This window comes from Phlebotomus argentipes, unplaced genomic scaffold (genome assembly GCF_947086385.1).
Source record: "Phlebotomus argentipes unplaced genomic scaffold, Phlebotomus argentipes genome assembly scaffold_4, whole genome shotgun sequence".
NCBI classification, from domain to species: Eukaryota; Metazoa; Arthropoda; class Insecta; order Diptera; family Psychodidae; genus Phlebotomus; species Phlebotomus argentipes.
Window position 1 is genome coordinate 12,072,784 of NW_026776174.1, and position 19,883 is coordinate 12,092,666.

The window sequence follows — 19,883 nt, forward strand, 5'->3', positions numbered from 1 at the left end:
TTCCGCCTCAATGAAAAATCACTATCACTGAGGCATATTCGTGTGGTTCCAGCGAATTTTCATTCCATCACTCACAGTATGATGCTCAGGCTTGTGAGGTGAGCCTCGAGGGTTGTTCTCTGGCGCGGAGGCGTTGTGAATGAGAGGGTGGGAGTGGAAATAAGAATGAGCCACGCAGTGGCACGAAAGTCCATTTGTGAAATCGTCAAATGCGTGTTGTGTGTGAGTTTGAAAAGTGCTATATCGAGTGGAATTGAGGGGACATGGAAAATTATTATGAAAACATCATGAAATTATATATAATCTCATTCCATTGGGGCTCAATGTACTCAAGATGAATGTATGAAATTATTGATCTTCGTGAGGTGAAGTCAGAGGCCAGAGAGAGAGAGTGTGTTATATTTGAAAATTTATTAAACTAAACCCTTTCACGGTAACAAACCTGGAGAGTGATCATTTGGAATAAACGCTACAACTTGCCTTTACTGCTCCGAAGCCTGTAATTTCCCCCATATTTTTATTTATTTCACTTGCCTCAAACCCTCTGTTTCTCGTGTTGGATAATTTCCCTGAGTACACTTGAGCCCTTTATGTATTCCCCATACATTACATGCAGTGGTATAAATATCCCTTGCGTATATAAGCTGAGAATTCCTCCCACTATTTGTGGATACTTATCACGTCTTCGGATTAAGTAGTGTTGAACGAAAATTGCAAATGTTCTGCGACTTTCTGGTTTACTCGATGTGCAAACATACATGAAAAATTACATGGCCTTTCTACCTTTGCGTCTCTCGTCGTGCGACAGACAATTTTATTTACTCTTGCAATTCCGAGAATCTCAATTTTCACCCTCATTCGGACACTGTGGCGGTCCAAAATGAGAAAAGTGCGGTTGAGTGCGCTTTTCCAACTGAAATTGCGCCCCCAAATGTCGTGCGGAAAAGCGCACAGCTTAACCGCGGATAGAGATGGATTTCAAGCAAATGTTCAATTATAATTCCGAAATGTGTGCTTCTTGTCATGCTGAGAAGACTTCTGCAGTGGAGGAAACGAGAATTTCATTATTTCAGTTGGTTGTCAGAATTAATTGGTGTGCCACCTCAGAGCGGAGTTGCCAACAATTTGCTGGCATATGAGATGACTCTTCGTCGACGCACAGCACGATTTTGGGCATGTTGGGCGCGACGCCGAGGGCTGAACTGCTGAATGGGGCGCCCAAGTAGGTCAACTCACGGCCTGTGTCGATGTGTATTGGGGTGCGACACAGAAAAGTGCTCGCCAAAGTCAATTCATGTGGAGTGTGTGCGACACGTACTTTGCATATCGCACGATGTGCCTCTGAAACGCAAAACACATTGTTTCCTTGGCAGGAATACAACTGTTCTGTCGTTTGCGTGCGTTGTGCGTGGCACAGAATGACCCCGAGAGAAATGCAATTACTTCGCATCTTGTATATTCAAATTCACTTTTGAAAAATTGCTGTGATTTCTCAAACACTCACATTAAATTTGAGATTAGGAAATTAACAAGAAATTATCAAGATAACTCAATTTAACGCTATATAATTCAATAACTAATCAGATGAACCAAAAAGTTAGAATAATCGAGAAATAATGAGATATATTCTTAAAATACTCTAATCTTAACGAACTATGGATGTCTTCGGTTCATTATTTACTCAAAGCACTCATTCTAAGAAAAAACAGTTTATTATAAAACACTTAAAAATCTTTGGTGCAAAATTGCAGCCACAAAAACCAAAATAGTTAAAACACGCTGTATAAGTTCCGGAAAAACTCCACAAACAGCTGAAGGGTTAAAAGTCTGCTACAGGATTGTTAACGAAATGTTTTTAAATTTCAGCCCGTTTGTAAAAAGTTGAACAAGAAGAAATTAATATCGCTAGGATAATTTTATTAAAACTTTCAAACTACGGACTTCAAAATGGGATAAAACTATGCAATTGAGAGCTGAAATATGAAAAGTGTATTTTTCATTTTCCTAATTTCTGCTTTTTCCATAGTTTTCAATGCTCCACATTTCCAGAAACCCAGCAATGAGTCTTAATTGTCTCCATGTTAAAGCGTGAAGTGAGAAAAATACAGTTTACAGTATTCTTCCAATAACTGCACTTTTGCTACTTTTTACTCATTTTCGCCATTACCACAATTTGTGTATGAAGTGGCAATTATTACTCGTGTTGGCTGCAACAAACATTCAATTAGCATAAAGGACTGCGCAAGAATTGTGGAGCTTTTCTGGTGAATGGACTCTTCTGTTGTGATTTGTGACGCAAAAGCAATTTTAAAGAAAATTAACTCTGACTCGGAGATGAATTTTGTTCTAATCTTTGTGTTGTGCAGATCAATGAAAAGGCAATTAGTGATGTGAAAAATTAATGTTGCTGTAATTTAATTACCTTCTCTGACTCTGAGAAAATTTTGCTGCAATTTGGCAAATAGTTTGGAGAAATTCTCTGAAAACCACGGGGAAAGCTTCACGTGAAAATTGTAAATCCATCATTTCAGATCTGATAAATCAAGAAAATATCACATATAATTGAATTTCACTTGACAAAGTGGCTTTTCAAGGGGAATTGCAAATTGCTCCAGCTGAAGTCATCTATCAAAAATTTTTACAACGCTTGTTTTTCCATCGTGAAAACTTTATTAAAGCGTCATACGAGAAGTTGAAACTTTGGCAGAGCATTTTCCCGTTGACAAGCGGTGATGGTGGAAAATACTTTGGGGGAGAAAAATGATGAATTTAGCCATGAGTCCATAAATTCAGTGACAAATTTGCACTCGATGGATTTGGTATTGAGCTTCATTAGCTTTTCCATCCGATAAGCTCGCGATATTGCTTCATTGTTGGGTGATTAGGGAGCAGATGTGCTCTGTCACCTTTCCGAGAATGCTAATATACGAGTTTACTTTTGAATTTCATGTTTATTAGTCGTCTGCAGCGAAAACACATAAACATTCCGGAAATAACGCATTAAAATCTAGTGTTGTCCACTCGTTACCTCGTTAAATTTTAATAAATTCAATTTACATAAATCCTCTCAATTCAATTATATCCTTTCATTAAAGTTCTCTGTGTAGAAAATGCGCATTACAATTTTGAGCATATTTCACATAGTTTTCCTTCAGCAATTTCAGCAAAGTGCTTTTCTTCTTGTGGCTTTTCTCGTCTCACTTCCGCGAAAGCATTCTTCCGCAAGACAAATTTATTGCAATTATTTTTATCCCATTCGATAAAAGTGGCATTACAAGGAAGAAAAAGAGAGGAAATGGCAGAGCAGGGACTGGAGAAAATTATGAGAGGGAATTGTGTGAGAAAGTGTTCAAAAATAGAACAATTGTGCCTTTTGATGGCAAAAACCCAAAATATTTTTATACTATGGGTGTAAATATGTAGATTATTTCCTGTTCCTTTTATCTTCTCGGCATCTTTGCCGTTGTCATTTCTTGCTCATTAGCATTTTCGCATGTGCGATGTGTGGGTGAAAGGGGGGCGGCGGAAGTGGGACTGCTCGCGCCAAGGAATTGAAAATTGTTCGTGATTTTCTCAGACCACCCACTTTTCGCATACTCTCCGTGTGGAATTTAGGCATTCACTCATTCATCTCTCTTTCATTGTTCCCTTTTTTTCAGACCAGAAAGTGCCATTGGACTAGCAATTGCCGCATGTGAGGATATTTCCGCGTGTGTATGATAAAGGGAGGAAAGTATTTCTGCACTGAACGGTGAACTTGCGGAGTGAATTGACGGATTCCCCGGTGGAATTGACTGCACCGGAAGGCCTTCGTCGAGAGTCAAGTCCTGAGAGACAGAGGCACAGCGTTGGTGAGAATAGTGACGTGGGCAGGAGTGTGAGCGCGGCAGCATGATCGATCCCAGCTCGTCGGAGGAGGAGAGTGATGAGGAGCAGACGGGAGGCGGCAAGGGATCTCATCAGACGCTGAAGCACCATCCGCCGGCGAAGCACGGCGCCCACATCGGTGCACCGGGCGGTCTGAAACGTCACGGCTCCAGCAGCAGTGCCAAGCAGCCGCAGGAGTTGCTTCATGGTGGCAGCGCGATTTCCGGCGGCTCGGCGACGCCCGTCCACCATGGCCACGGTGCCTCTAAAGATACCCATCACGGCCACAGCGGCCATCTGTCCCACGCCGGCAGTGACACTTCTGGGAGCCTTGATGTGCCCTCATCGTCGATGCCAAGGTGAGTCTGCCCTCGTTTCTCCCACATTCCAATGACCTGCCAATGGTCGGAGGCGTTGTGACACGCCGAATGTATTATAGTCAATAACCACATAACATATCATAATCTTTGCATAAGTATAAAGCTCATTAGGGGAGAGCGGAGCAGAGAAATTTCCGAACTTTTTATCTAGAGATTTATCGGATTTATCTGAATAAGCTCGATAAAATAAATCAACAGACAAGTCACGCACTTTTCACATGACATTGTCCACTAAACCATGCAAATATCTTATGAGAATCAATGAAAATGTCACAAGACATTGTCATGCTAACAAAATTACGCCAGAATTCACTTTAAGATACATATAAGTGAAAAGGGTGAAATATAAGACATTTCTAGCATTTCTGCGAATGTTAATGACTTAATGGTTTTATCTCAGAAACTGTCCGTCTCCAAACGTGCCCCCGCATTACCCTGATGTTGAAAGAAAAAGCCCTCTCTCTATCTGACAAACAAAACCATTGAATAGGAATGCTTTTCATGTGAGTTGTCATAAACAAATATGAGATTAAAACTATACAATGCTGAATAGACTTCGGATTCTGTAACTCAAGTCGGAATTCTATGGAAAGCTTATACGCAGAGAACATGAAAATATTGAACTTTTTATAGCATGGCAGCTCAAGAGAAGGGAAACAGCATTGTGTCTATATTCCTGAGAAAACAAATGTTTAGATTATGTATTTCAACTCCAATAAAACAATGAACGGAATTGAAAAATGTCTTATGAAAACCAAGAAATGTTTTCCTTGGAAAAATATAAGATTGCCTGCAGGAAGTTATTTTTAAATAACATTTTCTAGAAAATGCACGCAGTAAATTGAATTTACAAACAGTCAACCATCACTCTTCCTCACCTTAATAAAGATTAAACCATTCGCATCCCACTTCTCGTCACCCATTAACGCTGTAGTAAGTGATACTTTTCCGCAAACTCTCAATTTTCATTCGTCACGCTCTGGCAGAAGAGAAGAAAGAACATTAATGTTGGGTTTCTCTGCTCCGCTGAAAAATATCCTCATACTTCCAATCAATAAAAATTTTCTTTCGGCACAACAATAATGGGAAGAAGTTGTGAAATTTTCCATGACAAGTAATTGGGTGTTTATTATTCATGAAATTTGAAGAAAGTTCGTTCATAAAAATTTCGTTGTTAATTTTATCAATTCAGTGAGATTCTCAAGGAGTTTCTTGTTCTTATGTGTTCAATTTGTGGGATTTTATTTCCTCTTCCTCGCACCGCAATGACATTTTCAATATAATCGGAAGAGCACACCTTCGAGCGCGCATGGTGTGGAAAATTGAATAATGTGCCAAATGCATGTGTCCCATTTCGATAAATATATCGTAAGGAGGAAATTGAATTTGTTGTGCATCAAAGAAAATTCTATTATGCCACAATGTGTACATAATTCAGTGAAAAGGAACAGTATCTACTAGACATTATTACTCATATATTTCACTCTTGCAAGGGAAGTTCACATAACGTTATTGATATCAATGGCTTTTTGCTTTTGAATCATCCCTTTTTCCTCGCCTCCAAGTTGAATTTCTGCTGTGCTTTCATCACTTTCCTATGCAGAAATTTCTTAATTGATTTGATTAATGCTTTGAGTGAACAATAGAGCTTGTGTCTGAGAAAGTCACTCTATAAGTTCGTGAAAACTTTTCATGCCTCATGCATATGCACTCTTGTCATGGAACATACAGTCAAGATGAAGAAATAATGCACAGAACTTCCGGGTAAATGCTTCATAGTGGTTGAGAAGTAGAGTGCGACTGTGGACAATTTATTCATTTCTCCATCTTCCGCAGAACGCTCTCGCCATCTGCATCGAGCGCAGCCAGCCAGGAGACGCTGAATCAGAGCATGGGACCGTCTTCTAGGACGAGTTCCCTGGCCAGGCCGCAGTCCCCATCCCCGTCAGTCGTCAGCGAACGGAACGAAGCTGATATTGCTGTGAGTATGAGAATCATACCTTCAGTGTAATATCCAGAGGCTCGCAGTCATTTCTACTATGGTGGTTTAATATTTAAGCACCTCTCTTTCGCCTCTCAAAGCACACCATAATGCTGATGGCTGCTGCTGTTGTCTGAAAAATTCATACTTGTGGGAGTGATGCCTTCAGAATGCACACTTTTATCACTTATCATACATGATAACATGCGGTGTTACTGCGCTGAAATATTCAGAAGATGTCCCAAGTTAAAGTTTTATTTTCACGCAATTAAGCTACATATTGATTTCTCTGTATGATATTCAAATGACACGTGAAGTGGTTATGTAAAATGTAACTAGTGATTGACTCAGACAACCTATAATCACAGATAAATAGTGCATTTTCTAGTGGTTGAAATGTACTCTGCCTTCACCTTGACTGTATAAATATTGGAAAATACAAATTGTTGAATTCTGAAGACTGTGACAATGGAAAAATCCAAATAAGAAGGAAATTCACCTTATTATCTCCGCATTTGGACTGTATTGTTTATAAACTCCACCCTGGCGCAAGCTCCGCCCACTAATAAGCTTCATTTGGAAGTTTAGACGAAACAGAGTGGAAGTAATAACGCCTCGGGCGGATGGGACGTGAAAAATAATTTCCCCTTCAAGTTGCTTCTCACTTTGCCTGGCACAAGGTGGAAAGTATCAATTGCCATAATAAATGAAATTGATGCGAGGAATAGTTCAATCTCCGTGAACTTGAGATATAACGAACTCGACACATGCAGAACTTTAGCACACTCTTTTGCAATACATTATGTACAATGTGCTTGAAAAATACATTCACTCTGTAAACCTCCTCAATGTCTGGTCAAGTTTTTCCACCCACAATTCGTTGGGTGCAGCGCGCTGAGGGGCGATGAGAAATGTGTTTTCCAAAAGTATCTGCGGACACACGTTCCGCTGTCGAACACAACACGGAGAGTTTGAAAGTATGATATTGTAAACAACTTCCCTGGGCGAGTGGTAAATATAATTATGAAATGGGACTAATGTGAGAATATCGAGGGTTGATTTTGTGTGTAGGAGACGCACGGAAATGTGTGCGGTTTTATCATGCGATTTGAGATTATTGATTCGGGTTGCATGCGAGGGAAATTGATTTAATTTCACATATCATGGCTATTGTTATATTTAGCTTAATTTTCCGCTCACCGTGTTTTTCTCTCATTTGCATCCAACATTGAAAGGGCGGGTGTCACATGTTGTGAGTGTGATTTTGAATTGGAAAGTGCGGAAAATGCGATGAGAACAGGTAGGGCGACACTCTCTCGTGAATAGGCGATGGTATGGGGCTATTTCTCTATGGCTGCTCATGCCCATCCTATATTTTTTAACGAACCATCACAGAGGTCCTTCTCGAAGCCAGCGTGTGCTTATGTAATGTATATGACAGTGGCGCATAACAGTGCTAAGCTGGAAAATTTTGAATGTTCTCTGAACAACAGTGTTGCGTTGTCACTTTACCAACAGCGTATAAACTGATTAAAAGTTTGGGAGAGACACAGCAAAGGCCCCACATAAATTCCACTGTACATGCCTTCATAATGCTATTCACTTGTAACTCATGGGCATGGAGTGGCTGAGCGACAAATACAAACAGGCGGAGTAAACAAAAAGTGTAGGGAAATTAGCCGCAGACTCTATATATAGCAAAAGTTCTATCGCAAAGGGCATGGATATGTAATCCGGAGTTATTTTGCTTGTGTGCGGGTCAGCCTGGTCGTTGGTGAATTATTAACGTTTTGCGGTGGATTGAAGATGGGCTGGGACAGTCAGTGAGCGTGAGAAGCCTTTTCTGGCAAATTGAATTATTTCAATCGATATTCATGGAATTCGGTGTGTATTTTGCGGTATTTTGCCAAGGCGGTTGGGGGGCCATCGAAATTTGCATATTTGCAAGTTGGAGCAACATCATCAATCCCCCTTTCCTGAGCCCGCACAGTAAATAGCGTGGAACTGGATTTCAACAAGTCACAAATATTGTATTGAATGTGAATTGAATATTACAATTAAATTTGTGGAGATAACATGCGAAAATTCCACTTATGATTTAATGAGTTTGAGCAACACACTCTGAAGCACACCATATTTCTGCTCGTGTCTTCAACAGGAACGCCACGAACGTGAGGAGGAGGAGAGAAAGCGACGCATTCAACTGTACGTGTTCGTGTCACGATGTATTGCATATCCCTTCAACGCGAAGCAACCGACAGATATGACAAGGCGCCAGATAAAGATCACGAAGCATCAATTGGAGACAATAACTGCGCGCTTTGTGGCATTCATGAAGGGTGAGACGCAGATAATGGCCGACGAGGCATTCCAGAATGCTGTACAAAGTTACCACGATGTCTTCTTGAAGTCGGAGCGTGTTCAAAAGATGGTGCAATCGGGTGCATGCTCGCAGCATGACTTTCGCGAGGTGTTCCGAAATAATATTGAGAAGCGTGTGCGTTCACTGCCGGAAATCGATGGGCTGAGCAAGGAGACCGTCCTGACATCGTGGATGGCAAAGTTCGATTGCATCCTGAAGGGCACTGGCGATGAGGACACGAAGCGCCCCACGAGAATGCAGCAACCGCTCAACAGTGAGTTGATTCTGTCAAAGGAGCAGCTCTACGACATGTTTCAGCAGATTCTCGGCGTGAAGAAGTTCGAGCATCAAATCCTCTTCAATGCACTAATGGTGAGTCACAGAAGACATGATGGATTGGGAATTGTTGGAATCGCTATAAATCTCTCTCACTTCACCTTTATATGGGTGCCCTTTAGCACACACACTTGCAGTCCGTCTTCCCATTGAAAGTGCGAGGTGGCATAGGGCAAACAGAAGTGGAGGATACACAATATGTATTCTCATCTCGTGCCTTTTTCCCCTCCACTCCACCTCGCGTCTTATCTGTGAGGTTGAACTTTTATATTCATCCTGTGTGAAACTTATTTGCGCTATGAAAGTTTCGCCGTGCAGAATGGGAGACTTTCTCCTGAAAAGGTTATTTTTTGCCACTTGAAGCCTCTAACCATATGTGTGTGTGCTTATCTATGGGAAACTCATACAAACTATTTCCGAGCCAACGGGTAGAAAGGGTAGAAATTTCAGTCGCCTGCACTATTTGAGATACCTCGTATTCTCCCCACAATATGACGCCATCGGCCACAAAATTTCACTAAACGACGTGATTTATGAATAATTCACGGAATTCACTGCCTAAATTGTCATTTGGGAAATTAAGTGGCGTAATTGATGTTTTCAATTCAATGATGACCTTCATTGGATGGACTTTTGGCTAATTTTTGCCAGTCTCTCATCCAAAATGCCATCAAAAGCGATAAATCTTAAGCTTTGTGGGGTCAAAATCAAATATATCAATCTGTGTTCAATAGATTCCCAATTTAGGACACTGATGCCTTCGAACTCCAGGTTTGAGGGACAAAATTCTCCCATTTGGTTAATATATTTCTCAGTTTGAAAGTTAAGTTGAAACTTCTTGAATCTGTAACAGACCCAAAAGTTCAGATCTTTACAAGAGAAAAAATCTGTCGAGAAATTCGCTAGATTTTGTGTCTGGCAAATAGTTTTACCTTTTCTGGCCTTTTCGCATATTCACACTCAAATTTACGTATGATTTTTTTTTTAAATCACTTGTGATTAAATTCAGGACCAATCAATTATCAAAATTGTGTCATGCTTTTTAGCAGCCATTTTCATTGAGAATATCATAGAAAAATGTATTATTGCTGCACATTTCAATTCTCTGCAATGTGATTAACTCAGAGACGAAAAATGGAGAAATCATGGGAAAAATTCTATCGCCTCGATTCACACTCGCTAGAGAATTAGCAATTTATAGCTGTGGAAAGGGGAAACTGTGCTTGAGAAGATATCTCTTGCATAACTTGATATTAATTCTTCTCCCGCAGTTTCATCGAGAATACCAAAATCACTTCCATCGTGCTGTGATATTTAGCACTTGACCTTTCGTTACGAAATCTCTTCACACAACTGATAAATGGCCAATTTCCACATTGTTCATATAGTGTGTGAAGTGGTAGTAAAAATGACACCAATAAATTCTCTGGCGCAACATAATCATGCTTAATATTGTTGGCTGAGATTGAAATATAATCGGGGTGACTTGCAAACCTCCTTTATTGATTTCGTTTTGCGCCAAAATCGTGTTCTTTCGGTGATTTAAGTCTCTCCCCTGACAATGGCATGAGCACTCGCTCTCATTCTTGTGCCAAACAAGGGGGAGATAGTAAGTGTAAAATTTGTGCACCATTTCCCAGGTCATTTCCTGGTTTTTCCTCACTTTGAATACAGAATACAGGCGCTTCAAAAATGTCTCAAAATTGGCTGTTTTTCAAATCTTCGTCGATCAAAGCCTCAAATAGTATTGAGAAATCTTTCAGAGGCCTCAATATCTCCCCCTTGGCGCCAAAGAGGCCGATGGAGTTTAAATGGGTGGATTGTAGAGTGAGATTTAATGTTCGCAGTGGGTGAGGCGCAATGGGAGGGCGGCTGGTTGACAAATCCGCAATCCATATTAGAGAAACTTGTCCTTCTTCCCCCGTCGCGGTGTTTATGTGGGAGGCATTAACGGTGGTTTTATGTTATTGCTCTTCAGCCCGCTTGGGTGCTCCGCGAGAGTGGCAATGCCACAGAATCGATTGGGTTTCCACTTTAATGGCATAATCCTGTAGCAATGCGATGACGCTTCCCTTTCTTCGGCAGCTGGACTCTGCGGATGAACAGGCGGCGGCCATAAGGCGAGAGCTCGATGGACGGATGCAGCGTGTGTCCGAGATGGAGCGCAATCGGAAGTTGATGCCAAAGTTTGTGCTGAAAGAAATGGAGTCGCTGTACATCGAAGAGTTGAAATCATCGATAAACCTGCTGATGGCAAATCTCGAGTCGCTGCCGGTGTCGAAGGGCTCAATGGATTCCAAATACGGTCTACAGAAGCTGAAGCGCTACAATCACAGGTAAATGATGCAATTGATATATATCACAATGGAATGAACATACGATTTATCGACAACTTTTCGTATTTGGCCATGCCTGTTTTTGCCATACTCTTGTGTTCTCTGCTCTTAATTGAACCTTGACAAACCTGATCATCAATGCATTTTTGCCCAACACACACATTACTTTTGTTGTGGGATAACTGCAATTTCGTGACGTACACATCTAGAAAAATGATACTCAGGTCACAGGGATCGCTGGCCAAATTGGAGGGCGACTCTGCCGATGGAGACACACAGCTAACGAAGATGGATGTGGTGCTCACATTTCAACTGGAAGTCGTCGTGATGGAGGTGAAGGGCCTCAAGTCCTTGGCTCCCAATCGGATTGTCTACTGCACTATGGAAGTGGAGAGTGAGAAATTGCAGACGGACCAGGCGGAAGCGTCCAAGCCCATGTGAGAGCACTTACTATCATAATTGTCCATAATGCTGTTCTTTATTTCACTTCTTTCCCTCCTCAGCGTGTGTTCATATCTCTTTAGTCTCCCCTGTGTCTCGATAACTCTCTCTCCCCAAAAGCTCTTCTCATTCTCTCACTGGATCTATCCTCAAGTTTCTCTCTATCTCTGTGTGTTCCTTGTTAGCGTCAGAGTGATATTAATGTGTGTTTTTGCAATATCAACCTAATCTGACATGGAAATTGTGATGATATGTTGCTGCAACGGACATTAGGTGGGACACGCAGGGTGACTTCTCCACCACTCACCCTCTGCCGGCCGTCAAGGTGAAGCTGTACACAGAGAATCCGGGAATGTTGGCGCTGGAGGACAAGGAATTAGGTAAGGTAATCCTGAGGCCCACACCGCTCTCCTCCAAATCACCGGAATGGCACAGGATGACCGTGCCGAAGAATCTGCCCGACCAGGATTTGCGCATCAAAATCGCCTGTCGCATGGATAAACCACTCAATATGAAACACTGTGGGTGAGTTCTGTCCTTCCATATCACATTTCTCGCTCCACAAACCGCAATCCTTGTCTTCCTCCTTGTGCGTCAACGCAGAGTTGATTGTATGGAAAGTCGCACAGCGAGAGACTATTTGGACACGCTGGCAATTTACGACTGTGTGCCCAACATTAGAGATCATAAATTTCACGAGATGCCAAACGGTGGGTTCTGGTCCTTTTGCAATTTATGGAAATGCAATGGACGCGTTCTTCTTTCACGGATGACAAAAGACAATAAAACGGATGGGCCAGGAAGCCATCAAGTCTATCTTTTACGAGGATTGTCAGTATTATTGCCCAACGAAATGGTCACACGTTGCAATATTCTCAATTGAAATTGAAGGGAACTAACCGAATTTTCTCTGCAAATGTCGTGTTAAACATTCACAACGCCAAATGTGGTGCTCCTTGAGAAACTTCGAGTGCAATTGGAAAGTTTCGAAAGCTTGCTGTCAATAACTTTCTATATAATACATATCAAGGATGCTCCACAATTCAATCATAGTGGAATTTCATAACCTTCCCTTAAATACTCTCATAAAAGAATGTACATACAATGTTCCCGTGTAGTGTTTATTAAGTTTATTTTATGACTTACAAGATTTTTATCCTCTGTCTGCGATAAAATCAACTCTGAGTTGACTCCACACTCTTCGCGCATTGCTCAATATCTCCCCCTCGGATCGCATCGGTAATCTCGCCTCATAATAGTGTTTGTACAGCAGCAGCGACGTTAAACTCATAAAGTGGACAATCTCCATTCAATTGGTGTCTATTTTTATACATTAACATATCACGTGATAAGGCCATCATCATGCCATATCGAATTCCCCGTGACTTGATGGGATAAAGTGTGTTATGATTTAAATTTGATCCCGCACTTCCACGTATTTTGCACGCGTGTGCCGTCGCATTTGGTCGACACTTGAGGCGGAAAATTGCGGTGACAAAAGCAATTCTGGGGCCATTCGATACTATTTGTGATAATATTTGCGTTCCACACACTTTACCATTAATGCTATTTGAGTGTTTTGCCAATCATTCGGAGCCATTTCTCCGGTGCGCCAAAGTGGTGGCAGGGAATTTTCACTAACGTCTAAAGCTCACATTTCACATTATACACCTTCCTGATGGTGACAATATTGAGAATGTATCTGTCGATAGTTGGAAAACGGTCGCTATTTGCATCCTTAATTCCAAAACACCTATGATGTACCCTAAGCGACAGCTTTTCGCTTTAATTTCACACCTCAGTGGGCTAGCAATTCGACAGATTCTGATTTAAATCTGAAAAAAAAACGGAAGTTGAACAAATATTTTTCACTGCAATTAGCTGCGTGTTTCTATATTAAAATACTATCAAAACTGAATCTTTAGATGGAAAAATCGTATTGCAATTTGAAAAGGTCATTATCAAATGGAACACAATGCCGTCTAGAAATCCCGAAGAAATTCTGTGAGAGTTTTTCTCAAGTGCGGAAGATTCTTTGAAAAGGCATCAGATTGCAAAATCACTTTTATTGCGCTTTCGAGAGTTGAAAAGGCTTCAGCCAACGCATAAGCTACGGGAAAATTGCCATTTGATGTCGCCAGAAACTCTGAAGTTGTGAGATATGGTTTAATTTTGAACATTCGAGGGTTTTTCAGGGTCAATTAGACTTTATCTGAAAACATGCTTTACCTGTTCAGAATTGAGAAGGGTTTTTTTCCCCAGCTGCCTTCGAACTCCGAAGGTGGATTTGTTTTTACGTTGGCGTGTAATTGGGCGGGGGGAAATTGAGAGATAAATTTCCCGCGGGATAAAGAGTGGGTATCGAGGCTAAAGCGTGGGCGCGGATTGGTGTTGGAGTGACTCGATGTACGACAGTTGGTGATCTCTGCTCACTGATGCAGATTGATATGCAAATTTGTCTTCGACAGTGCGCGGAGAAAGGAGGGACGCAATCATACGCGGGGCGCAAAAACTGCCAATTTCACCGTTAAGGATTTATCGCGAAAATTGACGATGGCTCCTAACTAATTTATATGCGTCGTATATTTTCCACTTTATCACTTTTAATATCGCGACTGACGCTCGTGTGTCTGTATATGTCAACATTGCCGAGTCGTAGCGTTCGATGGCGCGCTGCTGACACGAGAGAGAGAGAGATGGTCATGAGGGGGCAGTTTTCCTGGGCAACCCAGCGACTGTGAGCCTCGAGTGTGGGATCAATTAATTTATTTAATGCCCTCATCCTCGCCTCCTGCACGTCCTCTCTCGCCCCAGAGTAATTATGTTATTAGTGAGTCCATTGTGATGTCCAGACTAACAATGCGCTTTTGGGAAATCTCCCGTCCTTCGTCCGAACCTTCTCTCTTAACCATTTGACTCCTGCCGCGTGACGTAAAATCATTTACACTTTGAAAGAGTGGCCTTTTTTGCTCTTATAAACGCCATTTCAAAATTTTCACCAAGGGGATTTTCCACTCTTTCACATGCCACATCATCCGTGGTGAACGGGGTTTTTGCAGTGAAATTTCCTGAATAAATTTTCATATGATTTTCCATTTATGAAAGACATTGATGAATTTTAATATTGCAGATTACAGCGGTTAATCATGAATATTGTGAAACACTTTTTGCTCAATAATTTTCTCTCTCTTTTTTCCATATTACTCAATATTCTTAGCTTTTGCATAAACAATTTTAATATAGAAAAGTAGCTTGCTTTCTCAGCCACAATGTTAGACAGCAAATTCACGAGTTTTTAATTATTAGCTATTATATCCATGATATTATAACAATTTACCACTCAACCTTGTGTGCATTGCAATCTTTCAACACTTCAATTTTCCATACGCCACTTTGTACACTGTTCCGTCGGATTGAACTGGATGCGAGCGAGCAGAAGGACAGCAGGAGTCAATGAGTTAAATTACAGTGACATGGGTCACAGTGCAAATTGTGCCTCATGATCGAATGTCCCCAGAAATGAAGTCATGTGCCGACACTCAGAGAAAAATGATCCGTCGATTGAAGGGCAAAGTGAAGGGTTAATAATTTTTTGTGCCTTCATAACTGAAGTTTCAACGGCCAAAGTGGAGCTTCTTCCTCTTCTGCGTGGGCGTGTGCTAAATATAACAAGTCTTTTATTTATACCATCCAACTTTATTAGGGGTACTTTATGTACAACTCAAAAATAGCCACCATGCAAACTCATGTGAAACTTGTAAACATCAAGGGAGAGATAATATTCTTAAGAACTTGTACACACTTTCCTGACAGTTCCCCTTGTTTTTTTTTTTAAATTCCTTAAGAAGAATTATTAAATAGTTTTTGAAGTGCATAAGAGAATTTTAGAAAGAAATCACTGGAGAAATTGAAATTATGAATTATTATATCTTTCAGGATTTCTTAAGGAATTGTTAGTGAATTCTTAAGGAAAATAATAAAGTATTTCCAACTTTCTTAGAAAGAATAAATTGTTCTAAGTAAAAAAGTAATGTGAAGAATTCAGAGATAAGCTTTAACTCATTTCTGAAGCATCTTCTAAGAAAGGAGAATAGCAAATGTTTGAACACTTCCACTTAGTTGTACACCATGTTCAGATTACAATATCTCCCCCTTGAGCACTTTCACATGAGGAATCCCTAGAAGTTGGACGAAGGGAGACAAGATGATACGGGGTCACATTCGAGAGATGGTAATAAAGTTCTTGGGTGGGAAAGTTGAGCTCTCTGCCCGGAGTTGTGCGCATTATTTTTCTCTGAGCTGGGAATTCCGGGGTGAGAAATTGGCGAGTGACTAATTGTTGTCCAATTGTGTGCAGCCACTTGTTTGCAATCGGTAAGTCAGTGTGGAAGAAATGGAAGAAGCGCTACTTCGTGCTGGTGCAGGTGTCCCAGTACACGTTCGCCATGTGCAGCTACAAGGAGAAGAAGTCGGAGCCGTCCGAGATGATGCAGCTGGACGCGTACACTGTGGACTACATCGAGGCGGCAAGTGGTGAGTTGAGCTGATTGCTAACATAGATAGATATCCGTGCTACACACGTAATTCAGCCCGATCGGTTGCAGCCAATCTGATGGTGGGTGTGGACCTGGAGGGTGGCAGGTACTTTTTCAATGCCGTGCGCGAGGGCGACAGCATCCTGTTTGCATGTGACGATGAGAATGAGTGCAGTCTGTGGGTGATGGCAATGTATCGGGCCACCGGGCAGTCGCACAAGCCCACGCCGCCAATGACGCAGGACAAGAACTCGACGATCTCGAAGCTCCAGGGGGACGCCGACAAGGCGCGCAAGCACGGCATGGAGGACTTCATTAGCGCCGACCCATGCACATTCGATCATCACAGTCTGTTTGCGTTGCTCCAGAACTTGACGCTGGACTTCAGGCTCAACGATCCGTATGCGTCTCTGGGATGGTTCAGTCCAGGCCAAGTGTTCGTCTTGGATGAATACTGCGCTCGGTACGGGGTGCGCGGCTGCTATCGGCACCTGTGCTACCTCTCCGATTTACTGGACCGGGCCGAACGGAATATGATGATCGATCCCACCCTCATTCACTACTCATTTGCCTTCTGTGCCAGTCACGTGCACGGGAATCGACCCGACGGCGTGGGCAGTATCACTCACGTGGAGAAGGAGAAATTCCAGGAGATCAAGGAGCGCCTTCGCGTGCTGCTGGAGTATCAGATCACGAATTTCCGGTTCTGCTTTCCATTTGGGCGGCCGGAGGGTGCCTTGAAGGCGACGCTCTCGCTGTTGGAGCGCGTCCTCATGAAGGACATTGTGACACCGGTGCCGCCCGAGGAGGTGCGCGCCATGATCAAGAAGAGCCTCGAGACCGCGGCCCTCGTCAACTACACACGCCTCTCCAACGAGGCCAAGATCGAAGGTAAACTCTCGTCCACAGCCCCACATTTGCAGGCTTTCATCCCCTCTCCCCTAGCCAAAAGTCCCCCTTCTGACTCACTGATGTGGCTTTGATATCATGTAATTGTATTGACTGTGCCATGCCTAAGTGGATGCACCGGATATTGTGAAGTAATCCATTATACTTTCCACCTCCTCTTTCATTTCATACTCTCTCTCTGTCTCTACTCTACTGTGTGTGTGTACCGAGGATTGCCAACTTCCTTTGTACCTGCGAACTAATTAAAGCTGAGCAATACCGCATTTTCTCTTCTCGATTGCGCAGGAAAACTAATGAATACTGAAAGTATCGGAACACACAGGATAAAGAAAGCTTTAAATCCAGGAAATCTGGGGAAAACCATGTGAATCGTCGCTTAAAGTTGCAATGGTTTTATCTGCATTAGATTTATCAATTCTAAATTAAGAGATGTTTTAAAGCCAATTGCACAGAGCTTTCCTCCAAACTTCCATCTAAAATCCTCTTTAAATCCAGTTCGATCTGTTAATGAAAGTCATGAAAGTCTTCACAAACATGAGGGTTAAATAACAATATAATCTCTCCAAGTTATTGGCTTACACTTCCTCATGCTTTGTGCAATATTCCACAACAAATGACCGCTCAAATTCAATAAGTTCGCTTTGTGAATTTATAGTGGTGCTCATGGAGGGCCCACATTTCCATATATCAAATAGCTTGTTGATCGAAATTGGTTCAAGGACGCTCGACTGTTCATGACTCTGGTGAATATTATGTGGCGCAAGTTGTTGATTCGCGCTGTGCAGAGAAAAAGGAAGTTGGCCATCCTGATAGAGTCTTGTCTGTTTCATTTGCATTTCTCGTGCGTGTTAGATTGTACACCTATAATGTTTGATGGTTGTTCATAATTGTAGACTGTTCGGTGTGTGTTCTTTTTGCCGATGTACAAAGTGTAGGATGTGATTCAATTAGTGTGACCATCTGAGGGACTCAACTACACCTTGTCATAACAGCATTGGGGCGGGCGTGGGTGGGATGATGGGTGGCGGAAGTTATTGTTGCGAGTGAATAGTAAATAAAAGTGAATTGACAAGGATGGTACACCGTACGGTTCGTGTGCTGTGGGTGTGGGAAGATAGGCTGAAAGATAAACAGTGAGACATCGGGAAAAGAGAGAGTATCAGTGGCAGGACGGAAATGCATTGAATTGCAAACTGCAGTTATTGATTGGACACAGAAATAGAAAATGGTTGAGTGGAGTTATGAAATTCAGTTGAATCCTTGCACTCCTTGCGTCTCACTTTCATTTAAACGAACAGAATAACATCAATTCCCCACCTCTTGCACCATCTGAACATACACACTCCTGCATCATATACAGTGCTTTTGATGCATTTTTAAGAAGGCCAACCAACCAAACTATAAACACATTTGTAGGCACGACAGAACAGACTGGGGTTATCACGAACATCGGTACAGTATAACGTGTTTATATGGATTCTCTTATTTTTGCCTCATGTTATTGATTTTGCACAAAATCTTTTTTAGCTATACTCAAATGTTGTACCATATTCGCTTCCTCTCTTTGCAACCTCTGCAACTCTGGATTATATGTTGATAATTCCTTCACATTCTCGTGACACACACTTGTAAATCTTTTATGTGAAAATGCTTCCTTAGAATATTAATCCAGTATCTTTCCTTCTAGGATAAGTGTAAAGTATGTTTGTTGGCTTTCCTTTGTACAATATTGATAAATTTCCTGCTTATAATGTATTTTGCATTCTCTCTTAATTGGTTTTTCATCAAAATTTTCCTCTTTTTCCTCCTCTCTCTCCCGAAAAAAAACACCCAATCTTTCTAGATGATTTACGCGGCGAAGTGATTGTTCCGCCGGCGAAGAAACTGGAAGATTTAATCCATTTAGCTGAGCTGTGCGTGGATCTTCTGCAGCAAAATGAAGAACACTACGCGGAGGTGAGTCTGCACCAAATTATGTTAATTCAATATAAACATGATTAATTAACAAATTAGCGATAAAGTCACAGACTTATCTGTGTGCCCCTTCCAAAAGACCATGTCACACAGCGATAAATCACATTTCGGTGTACAAGCAGGATCACATTAAAATTTCCAGTGACATTGAACCATAAGACGAAAGGGGGTGGGCTTAGTTGAGACATTCCACCTCGTGCTGTGAGATTTATTCATTCTCAAGTCCAGGAAAAGTCAAAGGAAATGCCGAGCAATTGAGCATTCCCATAAATGTACATGGAAAATAAATAATGAATTTATGGACAATGGCGAAGTACAAGAGTGCAGAAGGAGCTTGAATAAATCTCTTTTGCCATTTTGCATTGCATAAGTGGAGAAACTAAATTTTTCAGTATGAATAGAGTTGTTGTTGAATATTTTGAGAGTGGGCAATAACAGTACATGTATGGCATAACTATAAATAATGTAACACACCGAATATAAAATCGATCATATATACCAAAACCAATACAAGCAGTGCTTCCTCTGAGGCATTATTATCCAAAGAAATCAATGATCAATATCAGTGTTGTCTGCATGCTGTATGTGAAGAATTTCCCTAAGAGGAAATGACAGTGTTTGAATGACAAACCTTCCTTGTGTCGCATTTTTTCTTCACCCTCTCCGTTATGCATTATTCTACCTCTATACTCTGGGTACATTTCCTCTGGATATGTCTTCATTTCTCTCTCACCACTGCTTCTTCATCATTATGATTTGTTG

The 19,883-nt window shown here is 41.5% G+C and overlaps 1 protein-coding gene across 9 annotated transcripts in view; it reads left to right on the forward strand.

Annotated features, from left to right (window-relative positions):
• Nucleotides 1-19,883, forward strand: part of LOC132257390 (calcium-dependent secretion activator) — a 34,468-nt gene that overhangs the window by 825 nt on the left and 13,760 nt on the right. For 4 of the 9 annotated variants that reach the window (XM_059754258.1, XM_059754260.1, XM_059754261.1 and 1 more), the window contains 10 exons: nucleotides 3,660-4,226; nucleotides 6,084-6,228; nucleotides 8,387-8,962; nucleotides 11,012-11,262; nucleotides 11,472-11,699; nucleotides 11,977-12,228; nucleotides 16,061-16,236; nucleotides 16,293-17,129; nucleotides 18,564-18,599; nucleotides 18,991-19,103. In XM_059754258.1, coding sequence (XP_059610241.1) covers nucleotides 3,892-4,226; nucleotides 6,084-6,228; nucleotides 8,387-8,962; nucleotides 11,012-11,262; nucleotides 11,472-11,699; nucleotides 11,977-12,228; nucleotides 16,061-16,236; nucleotides 16,293-17,129; nucleotides 18,564-18,599; nucleotides 18,991-19,103 — 2,949 coding nt within the window. In that variant the 5' untranslated portion in view covers nucleotides 3,660-3,891. The remainder of the gene's footprint in view (nucleotides 1-3,659; nucleotides 4,227-6,083; nucleotides 6,229-8,386; nucleotides 8,963-11,011; nucleotides 11,263-11,471; nucleotides 11,700-11,976; nucleotides 12,229-16,060; nucleotides 16,237-16,292; nucleotides 17,130-18,563; nucleotides 18,600-18,990; nucleotides 19,104-19,883) is intronic. The other 5 variants (XM_059754265.1, XM_059754266.1, XM_059754262.1 and 2 more) reach the window with 4 other exon arrangements.